The 18,171-nt window shown below is 41.0% G+C and overlaps 1 protein-coding gene across 1 annotated transcript in view; it reads right to left on the bottom strand.

The window, feature by feature from the left end:
- SPTLC3 (serine palmitoyltransferase long chain base subunit 3) overlaps positions 1-7,362 on the bottom strand; it is a gene marked incomplete at its 5' end in the record, with an annotated part of 85,100 nt that extends 77,738 nt beyond the window's left edge. The window contains one exon of the mRNA XM_082480915.1: positions 7,249-7,362. Coding sequence (XP_082337041.1) covers positions 7,249-7,362 — 114 coding nt within the window. The remainder of the gene's footprint in view (positions 1-7,248) is intronic.
- Positions 7,363-18,171: the final 10,809 nt, after the last annotated feature.

Here is an 18,171-nt window from a genome sequence, read left to right as displayed (position 1 = left end):
CAATACTGCTGGTTCCTACTGCCTCCTCTTCTCCTTAAATGACGTTTTTCTTCCCAATTCAACATCCCACAATGACAACTCTCTCAGACAACAGTCTCACAAAATTTCTGGCTTGTTCGCTTTCTAAAAGCATTTTCTGTGGAAAAATTAGCTGCCAGGAATGGCAAGAATTCTCTGGCTGAGCCACTGGTCATTGTAATGAAATTTAATTTCCTGTTTTGCTGGTTAATGCCACGGTTCTAGCCACAATAAAAGTTAACTTTCTTTAAAAAGAAATTAAAAAATAATAATCCATGAGAGAGTTCATATAACTGTTGGCAGCAGAAACAGACCTGACAAATTAAGGTCTCTATAGTTGTCTAGTACTCTATAAAACAGGATTTGAATCAGCACTGCACACTTGCAAACAGCAACCTGTACGAGGCAGCATGAGGTTAACCATTTTTTCCGGCAAAAAGTCAGGTCTTATAGAGACTGTGGGAAAGTAACGGAAGATTGGTGAGGAGGATTATAAACACACTCAAGTGACCTGCAGCTGAGGTGTAGAAAAACACACATATCATAGTAATTGTTGTTTAGTCTGGTATATCGGACAAGTAGAATGTCTGTTTCGATAACATAGGTCTGTGAAAGACTTGGAGGCACCCTGTCGAACGTGCTTGAGATTCCTGCCCTGCTCAGTGAAAGATCAAAGCACAGTGGTAAACTACACCTGAAATACAGGCAAAAAAAAGCAGGTTCGGTGATCCTCTAGCATAGATGAAGCTCCATGGTGTCTGAATCCCGCTTGTGTGCCTCTGCCCGGGTGCCGCTTCAGGGATCCCCTGGCTGGTGAAGTAATGAAAATAAATTTACTCTTTGCATTTCATCTGTGGTTTTGTGGTTGTTTCCGTGTCCTGCCTGTGCTGGCTCACCCAGAGACCCGGACAGTCCCTAAGCAGCTATTATCATTCTGCCCATTATATTCATGAACTTGCTTCTGTAATGGAACACGGCCAGCTATGTCCCTTGATGATACAGCAGGTAGAAAACGTGCATTACCTTACTTGTTTCTGAAAGCTAGACTGCCACTTGCAGCTTGCAAAGGTAATTAATTCTCATGCTGAAGGGACATAAGTAGACAGGCAATGGGACTAGACATTTCATGGCTTTCTTTTACTAATTACCTCTACGGTGCAAGAATAAGCTGCTTGCCAGGTAATTACCCACAGAAGCCCCACTGGGGTTCTGCCATCAATTCTGTCCATTTTTAGACCACTGCAGCTGACTCACCACAGAAATGCAGCCTCCTTACACTAAAGGGTTACAGACTCACTTAGCCTGCACTGGCCCTCAACTGGTCTCGGTTTCATTCTTGTGTTCAAAGGCAGGTCAACAGCAAATTCCCAGCAGGGTGCTCGGGATTTTGCCCAGCTGAGTCCTGAAAGCCTCCGTGATGGAGGCTCCAGAGCAATATGTCCCAGTGCTGTTATCTGCATCTTGATCTTTTTTTTTCCCCTCATGTGTGAAACCTCTCCAGCCTCCAGGCAAAGTATGAACCATTAAGCACTACCCTTTGAGCCCAATGATCCAGCCAGTTATTAACCCATATAGTCATCTACCCATCGAGACCGTAATGTCCCAAGTAGGCTATGAGGATGGTATTGCTAAAGTCAAGGCAGATGACATCCATCTGTCTCCCCTCATTCACAAATATAGTCACTTCATCATAGAAGAAAATTGGTCAAACATCATTTATCTTTGGTACATCCATGCTTGCTATTCCCAATCACCAGAAACAAACCTTTGCTAGAAATGATCTATCTTTTGAAGACAGGTGGAACATTTGCCTTTCTTAAGTTATCGGGGATCTTCTTTGATATCCATGACCTTTCAAAGATGATAGTGTGTGACATCACTATGACATCAGCCAGCACACTTGGATGCTTCCCTTCTGGTCCCATGCACTTGTATGGGTTGAGATTTCTCAAGAGATCCATGACTCAATCTTCCTCCATTACTGGTAGTTTGATGACACAGAGGCTTGGAAAACTTTGTTGGTGAAAACTGAGGCAAAGATAGCATGGAGTACCTCAGCTTTACCCGCACCTGCAGTCACTAAGTCACCCACCCCATCCAGCAATGGGTCACATTTTCTGTGTTTATTCATTTACTACTAATGTAGCAGTAAAAGCTCTTCTTGCTTCCCTTGATGTCCCTTGCAAATGTTGACTTTCCTAACACCATCCCTACGTGCCCCTGCAATGTTTCAAAATTCCTCTTTTGTAACCCATTCCTACTTCTGCCTCTTGTACACTGCTTTTATGGGTTATTTGGTTAGCTAGGCCAGTTTCCCGAGACATTTACTTGTTTGCACAAGCACAAGGATGGGCTGTTCTTGTGCTAAGAGGAGGTTGTCATTAGAGACCTGACACACTAGGTCTTTCAAGCCAAAACAAATCAATACATGCTATTTTTGTTAGGACTTAAACTTTCAAAATTTAATTACCTGAATTTAGAGATTTCCAGGTGTTAACAGGGTAGTGACTGCAGCCCTACTGGAAACATATTGTGCTATGTGAAAAATATCCAGCCTTGCACGTAAGTCTCATGCAACACACTTAAAGCATTGTTACAAGAGTTGTTGACTGTTACATGTGCCTACACAATGGTCACATCTCAGTCTGCAGAAAGACGTCTTCAACATTTCCTGCTTCCAATGCATTGAGCTCATCGCATAGCAGGGTAGATGACAGAAACAAGGGTGTGGATCTGAGACCTGTGATTATTAGCCGAGAGTGCCGGTGCAAAGCAACAAATTTCTGAGGCTCGAAACCAAGGGGAAGAGAAGGCAGGAAATGAGGATGAGGAGATCATGTCTGCGGTGCAGCTGAAGCAACAGGTGTAGTAACTGGTAGGGAACTCCGACTGGGAACCAATTCTCAATATCTTCCTGTTGGCACTACAGCTATGAAACCCAGAGGGGTTATGGGGATTGCACTTTCCACGAATACATACTCAATAGAACAGGTCCAAAAGGCCTATGTGCTGCAAGTGAAACATGCTGGGGCCAATAAAGTCCCCTTTCAGTTTGTTTTTACCCAAAGCAACACCAAGAAATGAAGATCTTTCACAAAAAGAAAATGATTCTGTTGGTAGATCTTTATGGTTGCACAGCTGAGGCTGCAAACACCTGGAAAGGCTGTAGTCTGATCAGCCTTAACCCTCCCTCCTTTCTCTTCTCTTTATTAAGAAGCTTTATCGCACGACTCTAATTGCAGGGAGTAGCATGAAGTAAGTGCTATCTATATATGTGAGAGGACAGAGCACAAAGAAATTACAGGGGGAATTTCCAACATAGAAAAAAATGATTATTATGAGAACAGTTGCATGGCATATTCCTTTTGTGACTCTCTTTTAAAATGTTTTCTTTAAGATCTTCATTGGGGAATAAGTGACATCATAGTGCATAAAGGAGCAGAAAAGCAGGGCAGCCAAAAGAATGGAAGGTACTGAGACTGGCTGCTAGAGTATTGAATCAATAGCAGAGTAGAACTGTTAGGAGGAGGTCCAGATGTCACAGGACAGAGGGTAAATATAATCAGCTTCTGAATTTTAGAGCCCTCAGATGCCAGAGGCTATCACATTTTCAGGTTATCAAATAAGATTTGACCTTATCCCAGTCTCGTTTCTGCTGTCAGAAAGGAGCTTGAAAGCCCTGGAAAAGACTGTAGTCTTCTTCACTGCAAGTTTCTTCCAAGCTACTGCCATTCTCAGTGCAGAACAGAAACAAATAAATTTGCAAATAGCTTTATACTGTCTTGGAGGTTCTCTAAGGCATCCAAGGAAATGATTTATCAAAGAAATAAAATTGTTGCATAAGTGGCATCCAAGGAAATGATTTATCAAAGAAATAAAATTGTTGCATAAGTACTGTAGGAAAAAAATGTTCCCACTGGACAAGCATATTTATTGTTTCAAAAATCCAATGTCCCCTACAATTGACACCCGATCAACAGCAATAACAGCAACAGAAACCATCGCCAGGATACCTTCTCTTGGCTACTACAGTTACATAAATAAATAGGTTAGATGTTGAACTGTGCTTTGCACAAAGGCAAGTCCAGTCTACAGGTTCTGGAAGAACACAAAGCATCTGTCTGTGTAATAAGCACTAACGAAGTAGAAAATGTGGCCCGTGACCTACATCCCAAAGCTTAGGTCTTACTGTGGCCCAACCTCCAATGAATGCAAGGATGCAACATGGTTGTGGGGACATGGTTAGTCCTGGTGTCCATTACTACATGGAAGTCTGTGCTGTCAGCTAGAATTGAGTGAGTCAGACTTAAAATAATCACCAAAGCTATTCAAACAAGCAGTCCCACCACAAAGCGGTATATCTCTTCCCTAAAAGCAACAGCGTCTCTTCTGGTAGGATGCTTCACTGCTGCTTTATCACTCAGCTACCTTCCTTCCTGTCCTGGGTATGCCACAGATCGCTTAGAAGCAAAGAGAGCTTCCCTACTCCCCCACATTTGATCATCCTTAATTACCTTCCCCAACCCATTAAACAAAATCCTTTTTTTGGAAACCTGGGGGTTTTGCTGTATCAGAATTGCTTCTCTATTTCTGTCATGCACACACTGACAAAGAAAATGTTCTTACATCATTAAGAGGCAAAACACATTGTTCCTGAGCCAGAGTTTTCAAAAACAGTGTTTCCAAAGCCAGCATTTCCTGAACCCAGTACTTCTTGTGGGTTCCCTAGAAAAAAAAAGGTTTATGGAGCTGATTTCTGCAAAGCCTGATGTTCCAGTCAGTCAACTGTGTGCAACTATTACTACAGATTCCTGGCTTAGAAGCCTTCACTGTGCCATGCCCTCGCTGGCATCCTCTGCACCACCAGCTGTCTCTCTCAAACCAGAAAACGACTCCCTCCTCTCCTCCTTGCAAAGCAACACAGCTGTAACTAACCCCAAGAGTTTCAGAACTGCCACAAGTCTCAAGTGGTAGAACCAGCATCATCAGTCACGTCCCCTGAATATCCTAGCACTGTATTTGCCCTCCTGTGTAAGGTGCTTAATGGTGAATTAATTTACTGAATAGGCGGTAAAGTACACATACGTGTATGTGTGTGTCAGAACGTTAGGGGAAATCGGGGCAAGGTGGAGAAAGAGCAAAAGAAGAGGAAAGGAGGAGGATGACTGGAATCATGACAAACCTGGGTCTGGCTTCCTTGTGCACCCAGCTGCCATATTCCCTGCTCCTCAGATCCCAGCTGTGAAGTGGGAAGCACACCTTAGCAAGGTGTTGCAAATATAAACACACGGGAAGACTGTGTGAAGTCACACACCTACAGCAGTAGGCCATGTAAACAGATCAGGTAGGAAGGAACAGTATCTGTTCCTGTAAAATAGGATAAAACATAAGTACTGAACAGGGTGAGGCAGCTGGGGCGGGGAAACAGACCAGACAGGAATGGGGAGATTCCTACCAGGAATGAGATTCCTGGTTCATACAGGACTCTTGTCTGTTACTGTTTCCTTCTCTCCCAATCTGTGTTTGAAGCCGGAAGACAGGGGAAATGGTATGTCATTCAGAACACAGTGCCAGACCCGGACTTACCAAATCTGCCTTTGACAAGCCTCCTGAACTTTCTAAGGCTTCACTTCCTCACCACTTCCTCAGCTACGGATGGTACTGGTTCAGTGCTTTTTTCACGCCTCACACAGCAGGGTAAAACCTACAGTGCTTGTAAGACTACACTAATCTAGCATGTACATCTACTAACATTTCCTTCATTTATTTGCCTCCCCTTTCAGGCCAGCCTTCTTTTCCTTTTCACCCACCCTCAGTAAAATTCTACGTTATTTCTCTAGCCATATCTTTCCTATTAAGAAGGAAATCCCAATTAATCCCCTCCTGGGAGTCTACTGCTTTCACAACTGCTCATTTGCAGCGGGTTAACAATAACTGAACAGCAAGGCTTAGTCCTTGAAATTTGCCACTCAATCTGAAAACAAAGATTTCAGACTTCATTGTGGCAAATAGCTAATATATAAAACAATGAGGAGATATAAATGATATATAAAAGGATGCTAGAGTAGGTTTCTGGAAGCAAATCCCAAGAAAGGTCTTTTCAATCATTGCACAAGCTTTTTTGCTTTCCTCATCCTACACAAGCCAGTGATTGGGAAACACCCGCACCAAGGGAGACACCTAAAGCCAGACAATCATTAGGCATGACATTGGGCGTGCCTCCATTAGAGTGCTAGGTGCATGACAGCCCCATTTAGACAAAGATAGAAGATAGCAGTTTATTTGTAAAACAGCGGAGCCCTCCACAGTCGTCTAAAGCTTTCAACAGCAATGGTCAAGTGAGCGCTGAGGCTCCAAAGGGGACCTGACCTTCTCCATCCCCCTCTCACCAACACACCGCGCTGTAAAGCCAGCCTTTTTCTAGTCACTACAAGACTTTCTACTAAAGACTACATCAAGATCCAGAATTAGGACACTTCAAGACAGACAGTACATTCTCAGTCACAACAGGTATCACAGACAGACAACATTTAAGATTTGGGCTTTTTTTGGCAAAAGCATACCTTTTGTTTTGTGGTTCATTCTTTAGGATGCTACACGCCAACTGTTCTACAAAACATTCACATAGATGAGAAGCGCTGGTTACAAAGACAACAGCTTGAGAAAATAGTAAGTAAACTGACTTGGATTTTAAGCAGCACAAGGCTGGAGAGCAGGCATCAGTAAAGTGCGGGCATCAGTTGAACCAACCTTGCAGTAATGTAAACATCAAGGAAAGACAGCTTCCCCGCATACCTATTTTTTTGCTATACTTGTACAGCAATAAATCACACTTTAAAAGCCACTGCACACACACTTTAAGTTGATAAAACAGCTTTCCACTAGTGATTGATACATTGCAAAGTCAACTCCACCATCAGTTAAGCTTCAGAAGAAAACTGCAACATTTCAGCGTGCATGTGTTTGTTGTGTTTGATATGAACTAGAGGCTAGTTAGTTCACAGGACCAACAGTATGTTGCACGAGCATTCACAACTCTCACTCCAGTTTAGGATGACAGAAAAAAAGCAGCTTCAGGTCCCAAGATCATAAAATTTAACACACAAGCCTAATCCATACAACCTGTTCAATGGAAACTAAGACGTCCATAAAACTAGCTTAATACGTAATGTTGCAACTACCTATTTGTTTTCAATATTGAGGCAATTAGGGTAAACAAATAAACCTTACCTTCATTCCTTTAGTAATTCCATTTTTCTTATAGAGTCCACTTTTTAAGAGGTTATTCTGTTTCTGATGATGATGATGTAGATGTCCATTGCAGACAGCACTGGGATTAGCCATCTGTTTAAATTAGTCAGATTCTCAGTTCTTAAGGGTGTCTCAGGTCTTTCTATTTTAAAAAAGACAGGAGGACGAGCAGATAAAGTTCTTGGTTAAGGCCTGAAACGTATCCAACTGGTCCGTCAGGATTTTCCGGGATGAGAGGAGGAACTATCTTTTGCAATATCTTAGAAACTTAAAACTGTTTCTTTCATACACCTTCAGTCCCAGCAAGCTAGAACGCAAAATACATAGCAGGAGGTGTGCTCTTAAAATCTCTGAAAAATACTGCTCATTGCTGGCTATTGCATGAACACAGCTTCTGTGAGTCAACAAGACTGCTGCAGCTATCAAGAAGTGGGTGGATTCAGAGGCGGAGACACTTAAAGATATATTACCTCTTAAATATCTCCCAGTGAGGAACATTATGTTTTTTTTCTCCCGATTACACTCAACGTAGAGCTACGTTACTCTATTTAAGTAATAAAATGTTTTGAAAATTTAAACAGAGTAATCTTTAAAATTACACGGTTCATCTTGCTAAGAGTATATTGACTGCAAAAAGTATTTTGCGGAGTAGAACAGAAGAACTTTTTTTTTTTTTTTTTAATCTCTTCTTATATAGGTAGCATAATAGACACAACATTAACCCTGCAAGGAAATAGAAAGCATTCTAGTATTAAAATGAAATTTTATTTAGAGCTAGAAACAATATATTTGGCTCTATCCTACAGATGCATGCACAGGCATTTACTAGAGTTAACTGTTCCTTTAAACTCAGTTTGATCAGTAATGGGACAAAAGGCATGCTATTATAATTAAGGAGAAATGGACTTTCATAAAGTTGATTAACATAGTTTTAAAACAAGTCAGGCTTTAATCACATGTGAAACTACTAAGCAGGACTAACATACATCCTTGCTTTTAAGACAAGAATTTATTGATTGTGGAAATACTCACATATATAGCCTTTGCTGAACCAAATTCTCATGTTTAAAATTTTAGTGGCAAAACATAAAAGTATAAGCATCTCTGGCAGCATTTGATAGACTCCCTTCCTCCCAAAATAATTAAAATTAGTGTGGAAACAGATTAAAGGAAAGCTGTATTATAATATCCATTTTGGAAAACAGTAAGGATGAAAGGCTGAGAGAATAAAAATACTTGGAGTATTTTAATTAGAAAAAATTAGTATGTCATCTTGGCAATGAAATGTAAGTGGTATACAGAAAAAGCAGCCACCATTTTGAGTATGTGGAATGCAGGAGATTAAATGTTGAATGAACCACTGTAAAAACATACTGGAAAACAGATTGCATTGGTTTTGAAAACTTCTCTTAGACATGTATTGAATCGCTGAAATGTATTTTCTCCTTTGAATTGATTTGCAAAGTGGGATATCTTCAATGTGTTGGAAAACTTTTGGTCCATACCCAAGAGAGACCTGAACTGAACTGTGTTTAAAAGAAATACCTGTGCACCTTTCCTTCTGCGTTTCACCTCATTGCATACCACCCATTGGTCTGCAAAGACTTCCATTAAGATCTGTTGAAAACCTCCACAGTACGCTAGAGAGTACCACAACAGAAAAAGCAGTCCATCTCTAACTAGGTTTGATTTTTATATCCTTGGAAAGAAGCCTTTTACTTACATACTCCAATTAATAAGACAGTAATATTTTTGGTCAAGAAAATATCCCCTTAACTGACTAAAATGACATAGAAACAATAAACCACCAAAATGTTTTACTTCACAATTCCACCAGATTCACCATCAGAACTCAGATTTCTTAAGTTCTGTCTTTTTGGTATTTTTCCTAGGAAGAATGCCTCATTTCTGTATGAATCAGTATTTTTTAGGCTTCATTAAAGCATCTGTAAGGATAACTCAATTACAGGTCAATTGTGAATATGTAGCGGTAAGATAAACTGTTGGTCATGACAAGTGGCTAGGAAGGAAAGAAGGAAAAGACTGAGATGAGGACTAGCCAGAAGCAGGCGGAAAGAACAGTCAGTAATACTTCCCTGCATATCTGTCACCTATGGTACCGTGATAAATGGAACAAGATAATGTCGAGCATGCTCTCTGCACCTGGCAACCCCCTCCCACCAAGAAGTATTCTTCATTTGGGAATTATGTCCTCGATTGTCACAGCAAATCAAACATCTGTAAAACAGGCCATCTGCTCAGTCAGTTACTGATCATCTTGACCTTGTGATAAAGGTGAGACAAGAAAACTTACCAGAGTAGCATTCTTTCCCTTAACAGTTTCCAGTGTCTCAGCCAGCACCTCTGCCAGGTTCACTTCTCAGCAGACTCAGCACCTTCCAGGGCACAAAGTGATACAATTAACAATCTGTGTCTGTCTTATTCTTTTTTTTTTTCAATTAGGTTTATGGGGAGTGGAATCTCTGATTAGATAACAGTTCAGAAGATGCAAAAGTCCCAGGCTGTAAAACTCTACACTTGTTCTCCATTTCAAGGCCCATGAAATACCAGTGCCCTTATATGAATGAAACAGTGAATTAAATATGCTATATTAATTTTAGTTTCCATTGTCTCTAGCATTTAAGATCACAAAGTTAAAAAAACAGACTACATTAAATATGGATTTAAATGAGCAATTTTTAAAAACTCAGAGAACAGCTCTCCTTTCATATTTCTTTTACCCATGCTCTAAATTGCCCAAGCTCACAAATCAAATACCAATAGGGGCTGAGTAAAATTCCTGCCCTGATTCCATTCAGAGCAGATGATTTATAGAAGGGATGAGTCTGGCCAAATACACACAAATGATCTGTAAACAGGATGTGGTATTTCTCCTGCAGAAAAAAAATGTTGAATTGTGCCCTTCAGAACTCCATCTTACTCAAAGCCCTCTGTTACTCGGGCTTCTATATCCATATCTATCATGTTACCCATTAGCTGCATCTACACCTATTACTCAAAATATGAGAGTCTATGCTATCTGGACACTGGAAGAAGGACTCAATAATTGTATACTTTGCAACATCAAAAGCACTAACAGCAATACTATCTTTTTACCATTCTGGGAATTAGGAGGAAAAAAACCATACTGACTATACTATACTGACTGTACAAGAACTGTGTGTATTTAACTGCAGGGGACTCCAATCCTACCAAGATTATATATGCGCTTCACTTCAGTGGCTTGGGTACAGGTCAGAAGTAACAAAATTACCCTTGGCAAGAAGACGGTGAATTTCTAAGTTCACTAACAGACACCACACCACATTCTGCGTAGATGTTAGTAATGTTTGTAACACGTGGCTACAACTACTATAAATCTGTAGGAAAACCACCAATGAATTCCCAGGATCTACAGTTTACTCCTTGCTTTATCATTATCATGTTAACGCCATCGGGTCTTTGTTGACTCATGTCTCGAAATCAGGATAAATGTGTTTAAAACCTTTGTAAATGCTCTGAGACAAATTGCTGAGGAGTGTGGTGCAAAAGAGAAGTAAAATATATAGTTAGCTAGCCAAAGTTTAACAACAGAGCAGAGAGAAAAGGGAGGGGTAGGGCTCTGTCTAAGCAGTCTCAGTATTTGAAGGAAATCGCTTTTCTGCTATGCACTACCATTGTTACACAGGATCGGGTAAAATGTTGACAGCTGACCTCTGATGATGCACTCAAGAAATGGCGACAAAAACATTCAATCTTCTATTAGGCTTTTGGCCCAGTCAGAACATTTAGTGTCATTACAGTGACCACGGAGTCCCCATTTATAATAGCACTACTGGATTACCTACCAATAAAAAAAAATACATGTTGCAAGAAAGTGTGAGAGCTGATCCCCAGAAACCTGTAATGTCATAAGCCAGAAGGATTTCCACAGGATTCCTGATCATCCCAGAGAACAGTTAGTTACGGCATAGTTGTGAAATGGTCTTGCAATCTAGTTGCAAAAATTTGATAATTCCAGTTCATGACAGATGCAAATTTACATGCCACATGAAACAATACAGATCCACACAGAGACACCTACTAGCTTTATGCTTATTTTCACTGGACAGACACCAAGGTCAAACAGGAGCTGAAAAAACTGGGAGCCTAACTCTATTCCTTTATTAAAAGTCATGATTCCAATAATATTTAAATCAGCTGCAGAGCATGCCCCATTAGTGGAGGACAGAGTTAAACAGCCTTGCTCTCCTGCACACTTCTCTTGCAATAAAAGTCCACCTTATAAATTCTCTGTACCACTCACAACTTATTCTCTGATTAGGATCTCAGTATATTTGGTAACTGGACACATAGATATCGGAAACAATTCCTGCCTCAGATATTTAAATGACTTATGACATAGCAAGACCAGTGAGGCTGAAATAAATGAACAAACAGGGAGACACAACAACAATAAGGCAACGTAAGCAACAGCAAGCACCACGCATCAGCTGGCCAGTCTCCTCCCTGGGAGTCTTTCCAGATTCATCCAGACTTCACCAGCACCGGCTGTAGGCTAGACTTCCTAAACGTTCACATAGAAGAACCCCTAATCCATGTTCACTGCTTTAAACCTTATCTAGCCAATACATATGTGGGAACGAGCAGGAATATCACCCTATACCTGGGTGTAAAACTGCACACCAATGCTGATGGATCCCCCCAAGTGCCCTTGCACAACTGCCCCTTGGAGGATATGCAAAATGCTTTGAAATTGGTCAGGAAATAATCCCAGAGCACCTCAGAACCAAGAGCCATGGCCTAGGCGGATGCACGCAACTGGCATTGCAACAGAGAGAACGTGGTACAACAGGCAGGGCTCCTCCAGCTCTGGCAGGTCCGTGCATCACCTGCAGAGCCCTGGGGCTGGCCTGGCTGCCTTTTGTCACCTCTGCCGTCTGGGAGTTGGAGGGGAGAGAAGGGCACAAACAGGCTCCCCAGTGGTGAGGTAGAGGGGGCTCTATACTTCGAGTTACATCAGATATTAGTGGCTGGGAAGATCAACTACAAGGGAAAATTTGCACATTTTACGGCTTTGCTGGGTTGTATGAAATTCTAGAAAAGAGGCCGTGAGATCTCCAGAACAGGAAGGTCCTGACAACAAGGTAGTCTTGCAGCACTTAAAAAATAAATTTCCTTGAATTCACTGCGAAATGCTCACACTCTGGCAGGAAAAGCAGAGCCAGAGGTATGGGCACAGGTGCGAGAAGCCACGTCCAGCTGTGAAAGCTGAGCTAGGCCTAGGAACCAAGAGCCAGGGGAGCAGGCGAGAACTTGGAGGGTGCAGTCTGACATGCTTACAGCTGTTGCAATGTAGCCTGTTGTTGGACCCAATTGTTGAACACACAGATTAGACTTTGATTGCTTGTTACAAAAGCCTTTCTGGGTGAAGCAAGAATACCAGGTTAGAAATTTTATCCTGTCAGCATGTACAAATGACTGCTGTGTGCTAGGAAGCAACTTTTTTCCCCCACTTATGTAAACTCCTTTAACTTTTGTTCTACAAGTATGTATTAAGTCTTGATGAGTTTTTCTCAACATTGCACCTGTTTTAAGGGACATGGAAGTTGCCATTCTGCTGGCATAGGTCGCTCCTCCACACCACAGACTGCAACTAAACCTTAGAAGGGATGGAGGCCTCTTTAAGGGCTAGTGGATGGAGAAGTGTTGCTTCACAGCTTGAAACATCACTCCAGGCTTCTGAACTGCACTGGTTTTCCCTAAGAGACATTTTTAGAAAACTCACCCTGGCTTGTGAACTACCAGGGTGCAAGAACTTCTTAGGGATCGTGGATATTCCAAGCACAAATACAGGATGGACAGAAAATGGATTTGGAGCAGCCCTGAGGAGAAGGACTTGGGGTGTTGGTTGATGAGAAGCTCATCATGAGCCAGCAATGTGCACTCGCAAGCCCAGAAGGCCAGCTGCATCCTGGGCTGCACCAAAAGCAGTGTGGCCAGCAGGTCCAGAGAGGTGATTCTGCCCCTCTACTCCACTCTCGTGAGACCCCACCTGGAATACTACATCCAGCTCTGGAGCCCCCAGCATAAGGAGGACATGGACCTGTTGGAGTGAGTCTAGAGGAGGGCGATGAAGACGATCAGAGAGATGAAGCACCTCTGCTCTGAAAACAGGCTGAGAGAGTTGGGGTTGTTCAGCCTGGAGAAGAGAAGGCTCCGAGGAGGCCTTATAGCAGCTTTCCACCTAAAGGGGGCCTACAGAAAAGATGGGGATGGACTCTTGATCAGGGAGTGTAGTGATAGGATGAGGGGTAACAGCTTTAAACTGAGAGAATGTAGATTTAGATTAGATATTAGGAAGAAATTTTTTACCCTGAGGGTGGTGAGACACTGGCACAGGTTGCCCCGGGAACTTGTTTATGCCCCATCCCTGGAGGTGTTCAAGGCCAGGTTGGATGGGGCTTTGAACAACCTGGTCTAGTGGGAGGTGTCCCTGTCTATGGCAGGGGGGTTGGAACTAGATGATCTTCAAGGTACCTTCTAACTCTGACCGTTCAATGATTCTATGATATAGGTACCTAAGGAAAGAAAGCCTATTGTGCAAACTTGCAGTCTTTACACACGGATTCACACATTTGAGGGGCCTACAAGAGATTGAACATTTTGTTTGGTACACTATGAAGCTACAGCACTCCATGCAACTGTCTTGCATTGAAAAAACTTTAATGGATTTCTTCCCCCCCAAATGGGCCTTGAAAATTTGTTGTTATTTCGTATAGCAACAGCCCAGATGGATTTGTAGATTTTTAATCACAGAGATGGGACATTACTAACCTACTTTCAGTCTCATACCTCAAGGAGTGGCACAACAGCATGATTCTCTGTGAAGTCACATTCACCCAGGTGCACGAAAAGAGCACTTCCACAAAGAAAAATGGTAATTCCTCATTTTTTCAAGCAGCTGGCATTTTCTGGCCCCCTCCCCCACCCCACTTCCCTCTTTCTAAAAGAAAAAAGAAAAATAGTCTATAAGCTCCCCAAAATCCATCTCTGGCCTGCCCAGAACAGGTGTCACCTTTGAAACTTGACACACCTCATTAATTCTCTCCAGTTCTTTCTTTGATGGATGGCCCGAGGGAAACTCTTGGGAAACAGCATGAAGCAAGTAAAGACTTGATCTATCACATTTTCCATCTGAATTTCACCTGTACTGCTTTATCATCGCAATCTATTGTTTCTCTCCTTCCTTCCTTTCAACAGATTTTTGTGGATAGGCTCTCAGCAAAGCACAAAGAGCCTTTGGCCTTCATCTATCCTGCTTGCCCACAAAATTGTTAGTGGGCTCAGAAAAAAAAAAAACCCACACCCACCACAAACACACACAGAGTAGGCACTGAAATTTTTGAGAATTCATATTGGACGGCACTAATAAAAAATGTTTGCATGGGTATAAGGAAGGGAAGAGACTTCCAGTTATGATCACAGCCTAGCAGCAAAGCAATGATACGTATTTATTGGGAATCAAAGGTTTACTTTGGTGTGAGTAAAGTCACTGAACTGGTCAGAGCATGAAATCTACAGTACACAGGCACATATATATCAATACACTCATTGAAAAGACGTGGAGAACTAGGTGCCTTGTATGAACACTTGTTAGACCACCCAGGCTGGCAGTTCCATATCCTTTAAAAACTTTCCTTCGGGATTTTAACTCTTATGAAGACAGGGGTGAATTCAGTTCAACAACTTGATTACACTAACTATGTTCATGAAGGGATCAGAAAGCATTTTAAAAACAAATGACCCTTCTTATCTCAGAAACTGTTGGCTTAAGGGACTGAAGAGAAGTGCCAATGAAACAAAGGAACTTTTGACAAAACTGCTGCTGAGAGAGATATGAAGTGCTAGTAATTTAAATGAAGATATGTTTCTACAAATTGAGAGGAGAAAGGAGAAAAAGTTTCCTCACACCGACATGAAAGTATGTGTTTTCAAAGGGAAGCTCAAACATTGCTGACTAGGGCAGATGCTCTATTTATGCTGCTTGCACACTGCTGGTGCAGAACATGTTCTGAATTTGGCTTCCCACCAGCTCTATGTCTTTCGTTTCAAATTTGTTGTAGGCTTTTCAGAGCAAAGCTCTCATCTTACATGTCGAACATAGTGGAGCTCCAATCACACTTCCAAGTGCTTATATAATACTAGAAATAAATTATCTTTTCTTGAAAAGTGAAATAAACTACAGCAGAGAATTTTGCTGTTTGATATCAGTGCAACCAGGACGAATTGAGCGCACTAGTGTAGTTAATTCAAAGCAGACAGCACCGCATGAATTGGCAGACCATCACTGATAACTCAAGTACCCTCAATCTCAGTGGACACATCTGAAAACATGGTATGCATAACATTTCTTATTTTAATGTTGCATTCTATTAAATCCTCCCTGGATACACTTGGTGTTAATGTTCCAGTGCTCCAGGGAGATGTATCGAAACCTTAATGTACATTCCTCTGAGCCAAAACAGTGGCTAAAAGGAGACGCATGAACTAAGTGCAGCTGTTTTACTAATTTGAGTTATGTAGGACCCTATTGTATGTCTGAATGCCAGATCATCTGACTGTTGGATAGCAAGATCGTTGCTTAGATGTCTTCTTTCTGTCATTTTTGCTTTTGCCACTTTAATATGTAGCTGTCAAAAAGAATCCTAGAATCATCTAAGTTGGAAGGGACCTTTAAGATCGAGTCCAACCATTAACCTAACACTGCTAAAACCACCACTAAACTATGTCCCTCAGCACCACATCTACCTGTCTTTTAAATACCTCCAGGGATGGTGACTCAACCACTTCCCTGGGCAGCCTGTTCCAATGTTTGATAACCATTTCTGTGAAGAATTTTTTCCTAATATCCATCCTAAACCTCCCCTGGAGCAACTTGAGGCCATTTCCTCTTGTCCTAGTATGTGTTGCTTGGGAGAAGAGACCGACCCCCACCTAACTACAACCTCCTTTCAGGCAGCTGCAGAGAGTGATAAGGTCTCCCCCTCAGCCTCCTTTTCTCCAGGTTCAACAACCCCAGTTCCCTCAGCCGTTCCTCATAAGACTTGTGCTAGAGACAAATACAATATTCTCGCTACCCACAGATGTCATTCCCTCCTCATTTAGGGCTGAAGTCTCATTCTATTCTTGCACTATAATACATTATTTAAGTCAATATATGTCAGCAGAGTAACAACAGTGTGAATAAGTTATCAGTTGTGGCAGACATCTTCATTTTTTAATGATTTTTTTAATCCTAACTTTTGTCAACAGTGTGTCAGCAACTAGCATATTTTTTGGTGGACTTCTGAAAAACACTTTAGATTATTAAATCCATAGATCATTTATTACAGACTAATAAAAGATGACAGACTGGCATATTGTAACCAGACCTAAGTTTCATGTACCAGCATGCGCACATCACTTTGGATGTTATTCTTGAACCATACAAGGAAAGTACACATTTCAAATCTTCAGTTTATATTCCAGAGCCATTAATGATGAAATCTACTATTCAGGCCAGGGGTTAGATAAAATTAATAAACTATTCTCTGTTTTATTCCTGTTTATAATCAGAAGTACACAACTTAAATATCCTAAGTCTGCATTATCTCAGATGTGTAAATAAAAGAGGCTGTAAGTTCTGAGTAGATAAAAACCAACACTAGGCTTCCAGGTAGCCAAGTTTCTACTAGTTAATCAGATGTGTTATGTTTTGAAGGAAAAGCATCAAGGTTCAGGATAACTCAGTTACCGTGATTAATAGTTTGGGGTGTTGTCTTGGCATGCGATATCTATAGATATTTTTGGAGGTCAATTAATATTGTAGGGCTGTACTTTTCTGGACTATTTAGATCTATTAAAACTTAGGGAAAGATCCTCTGCTGTTTCACTGTCATTAACATTACTTTCATAGTCCCTTTTGTTCTTTTAGTGTCCATAAGCTGAAAATTAAAATATAATATCTTTTATATGGTCTAATAAGTTTGCATGTACCCACTGATTTTGGATATTTCTCTTGAGAAATGAGGCTTGTAAATCCTTCTTTCTTTCCCTTTTGTTTATGTTACCATAAAACTTAAATCCTCAAACCACCTGTACTCTGTATTAAACAGTCTGCCGTTATCATAATCTGATCTACTGGAAATTCAGTCACGGTTGTGCTTTCGTCTGAAAATACCTACTTACTCATTTTTGGTTGTTACGTAGATTACAAAATTATTTTATAATTGTTTTCATGATTTACTAGATACAGCCAATATCAGCTATGGAAATATCATAAACCAAATTTAAAATAATAATGATTTGAGACTGTCTCCTTTCCAAAACTTTTGGATGCTTTTGAGTCACATTTTCAAGTACTAATGCAAAATCTTTTGTTGTCATTGAAAGCTTAGAATCTCGCCGGACAAAGTTAAGTTCTAACAGCCCCAAAACACCATATGTTCAGATGGACATACAGAACTCATGTCTGGTAATAGAAGAAAACGCAGAACAAGCTACTCAGCCTGTAGGGAAAAAGTATCAGGAATGACCTTTGGTTTGAATCCCCAAACTTTCCTATTTGAGGGACTATTCAAACCCTTAGCCCAAGAACTATAAGTTTACCTTTTTCCACTCAGTGTACAAAATAGTCTTCTGGGAGGTAACATCAACACTGTTAGAACAGTCAAGAGTAAAGCAGGTAAACGGTTTATTACTTGTAAAGAGGGTGATTAGAGTTTATCCACATCTCACTTTCCAAGCTGGAAAAAACGGTTAATTTTATTCACTTTTTATTTACCAAGCAAATAATTATAATCATCTTTAGGTTTTGGTTTGTTGTTTTGGGTTTTTTTTTGTTTGTTTGTATGTTTTAGG

Source organism: Vanellus vanellus, assembly GCF_965231255.1.
Source record: "Vanellus vanellus genome assembly, chromosome: 3".
In the NCBI taxonomy this organism is placed as follows: domain Eukaryota; kingdom Metazoa; phylum Chordata; class Aves; order Charadriiformes; family Charadriidae; genus Vanellus; species Vanellus vanellus.
This window is presented reverse-complemented; position numbering and strand designations above follow the sequence as displayed.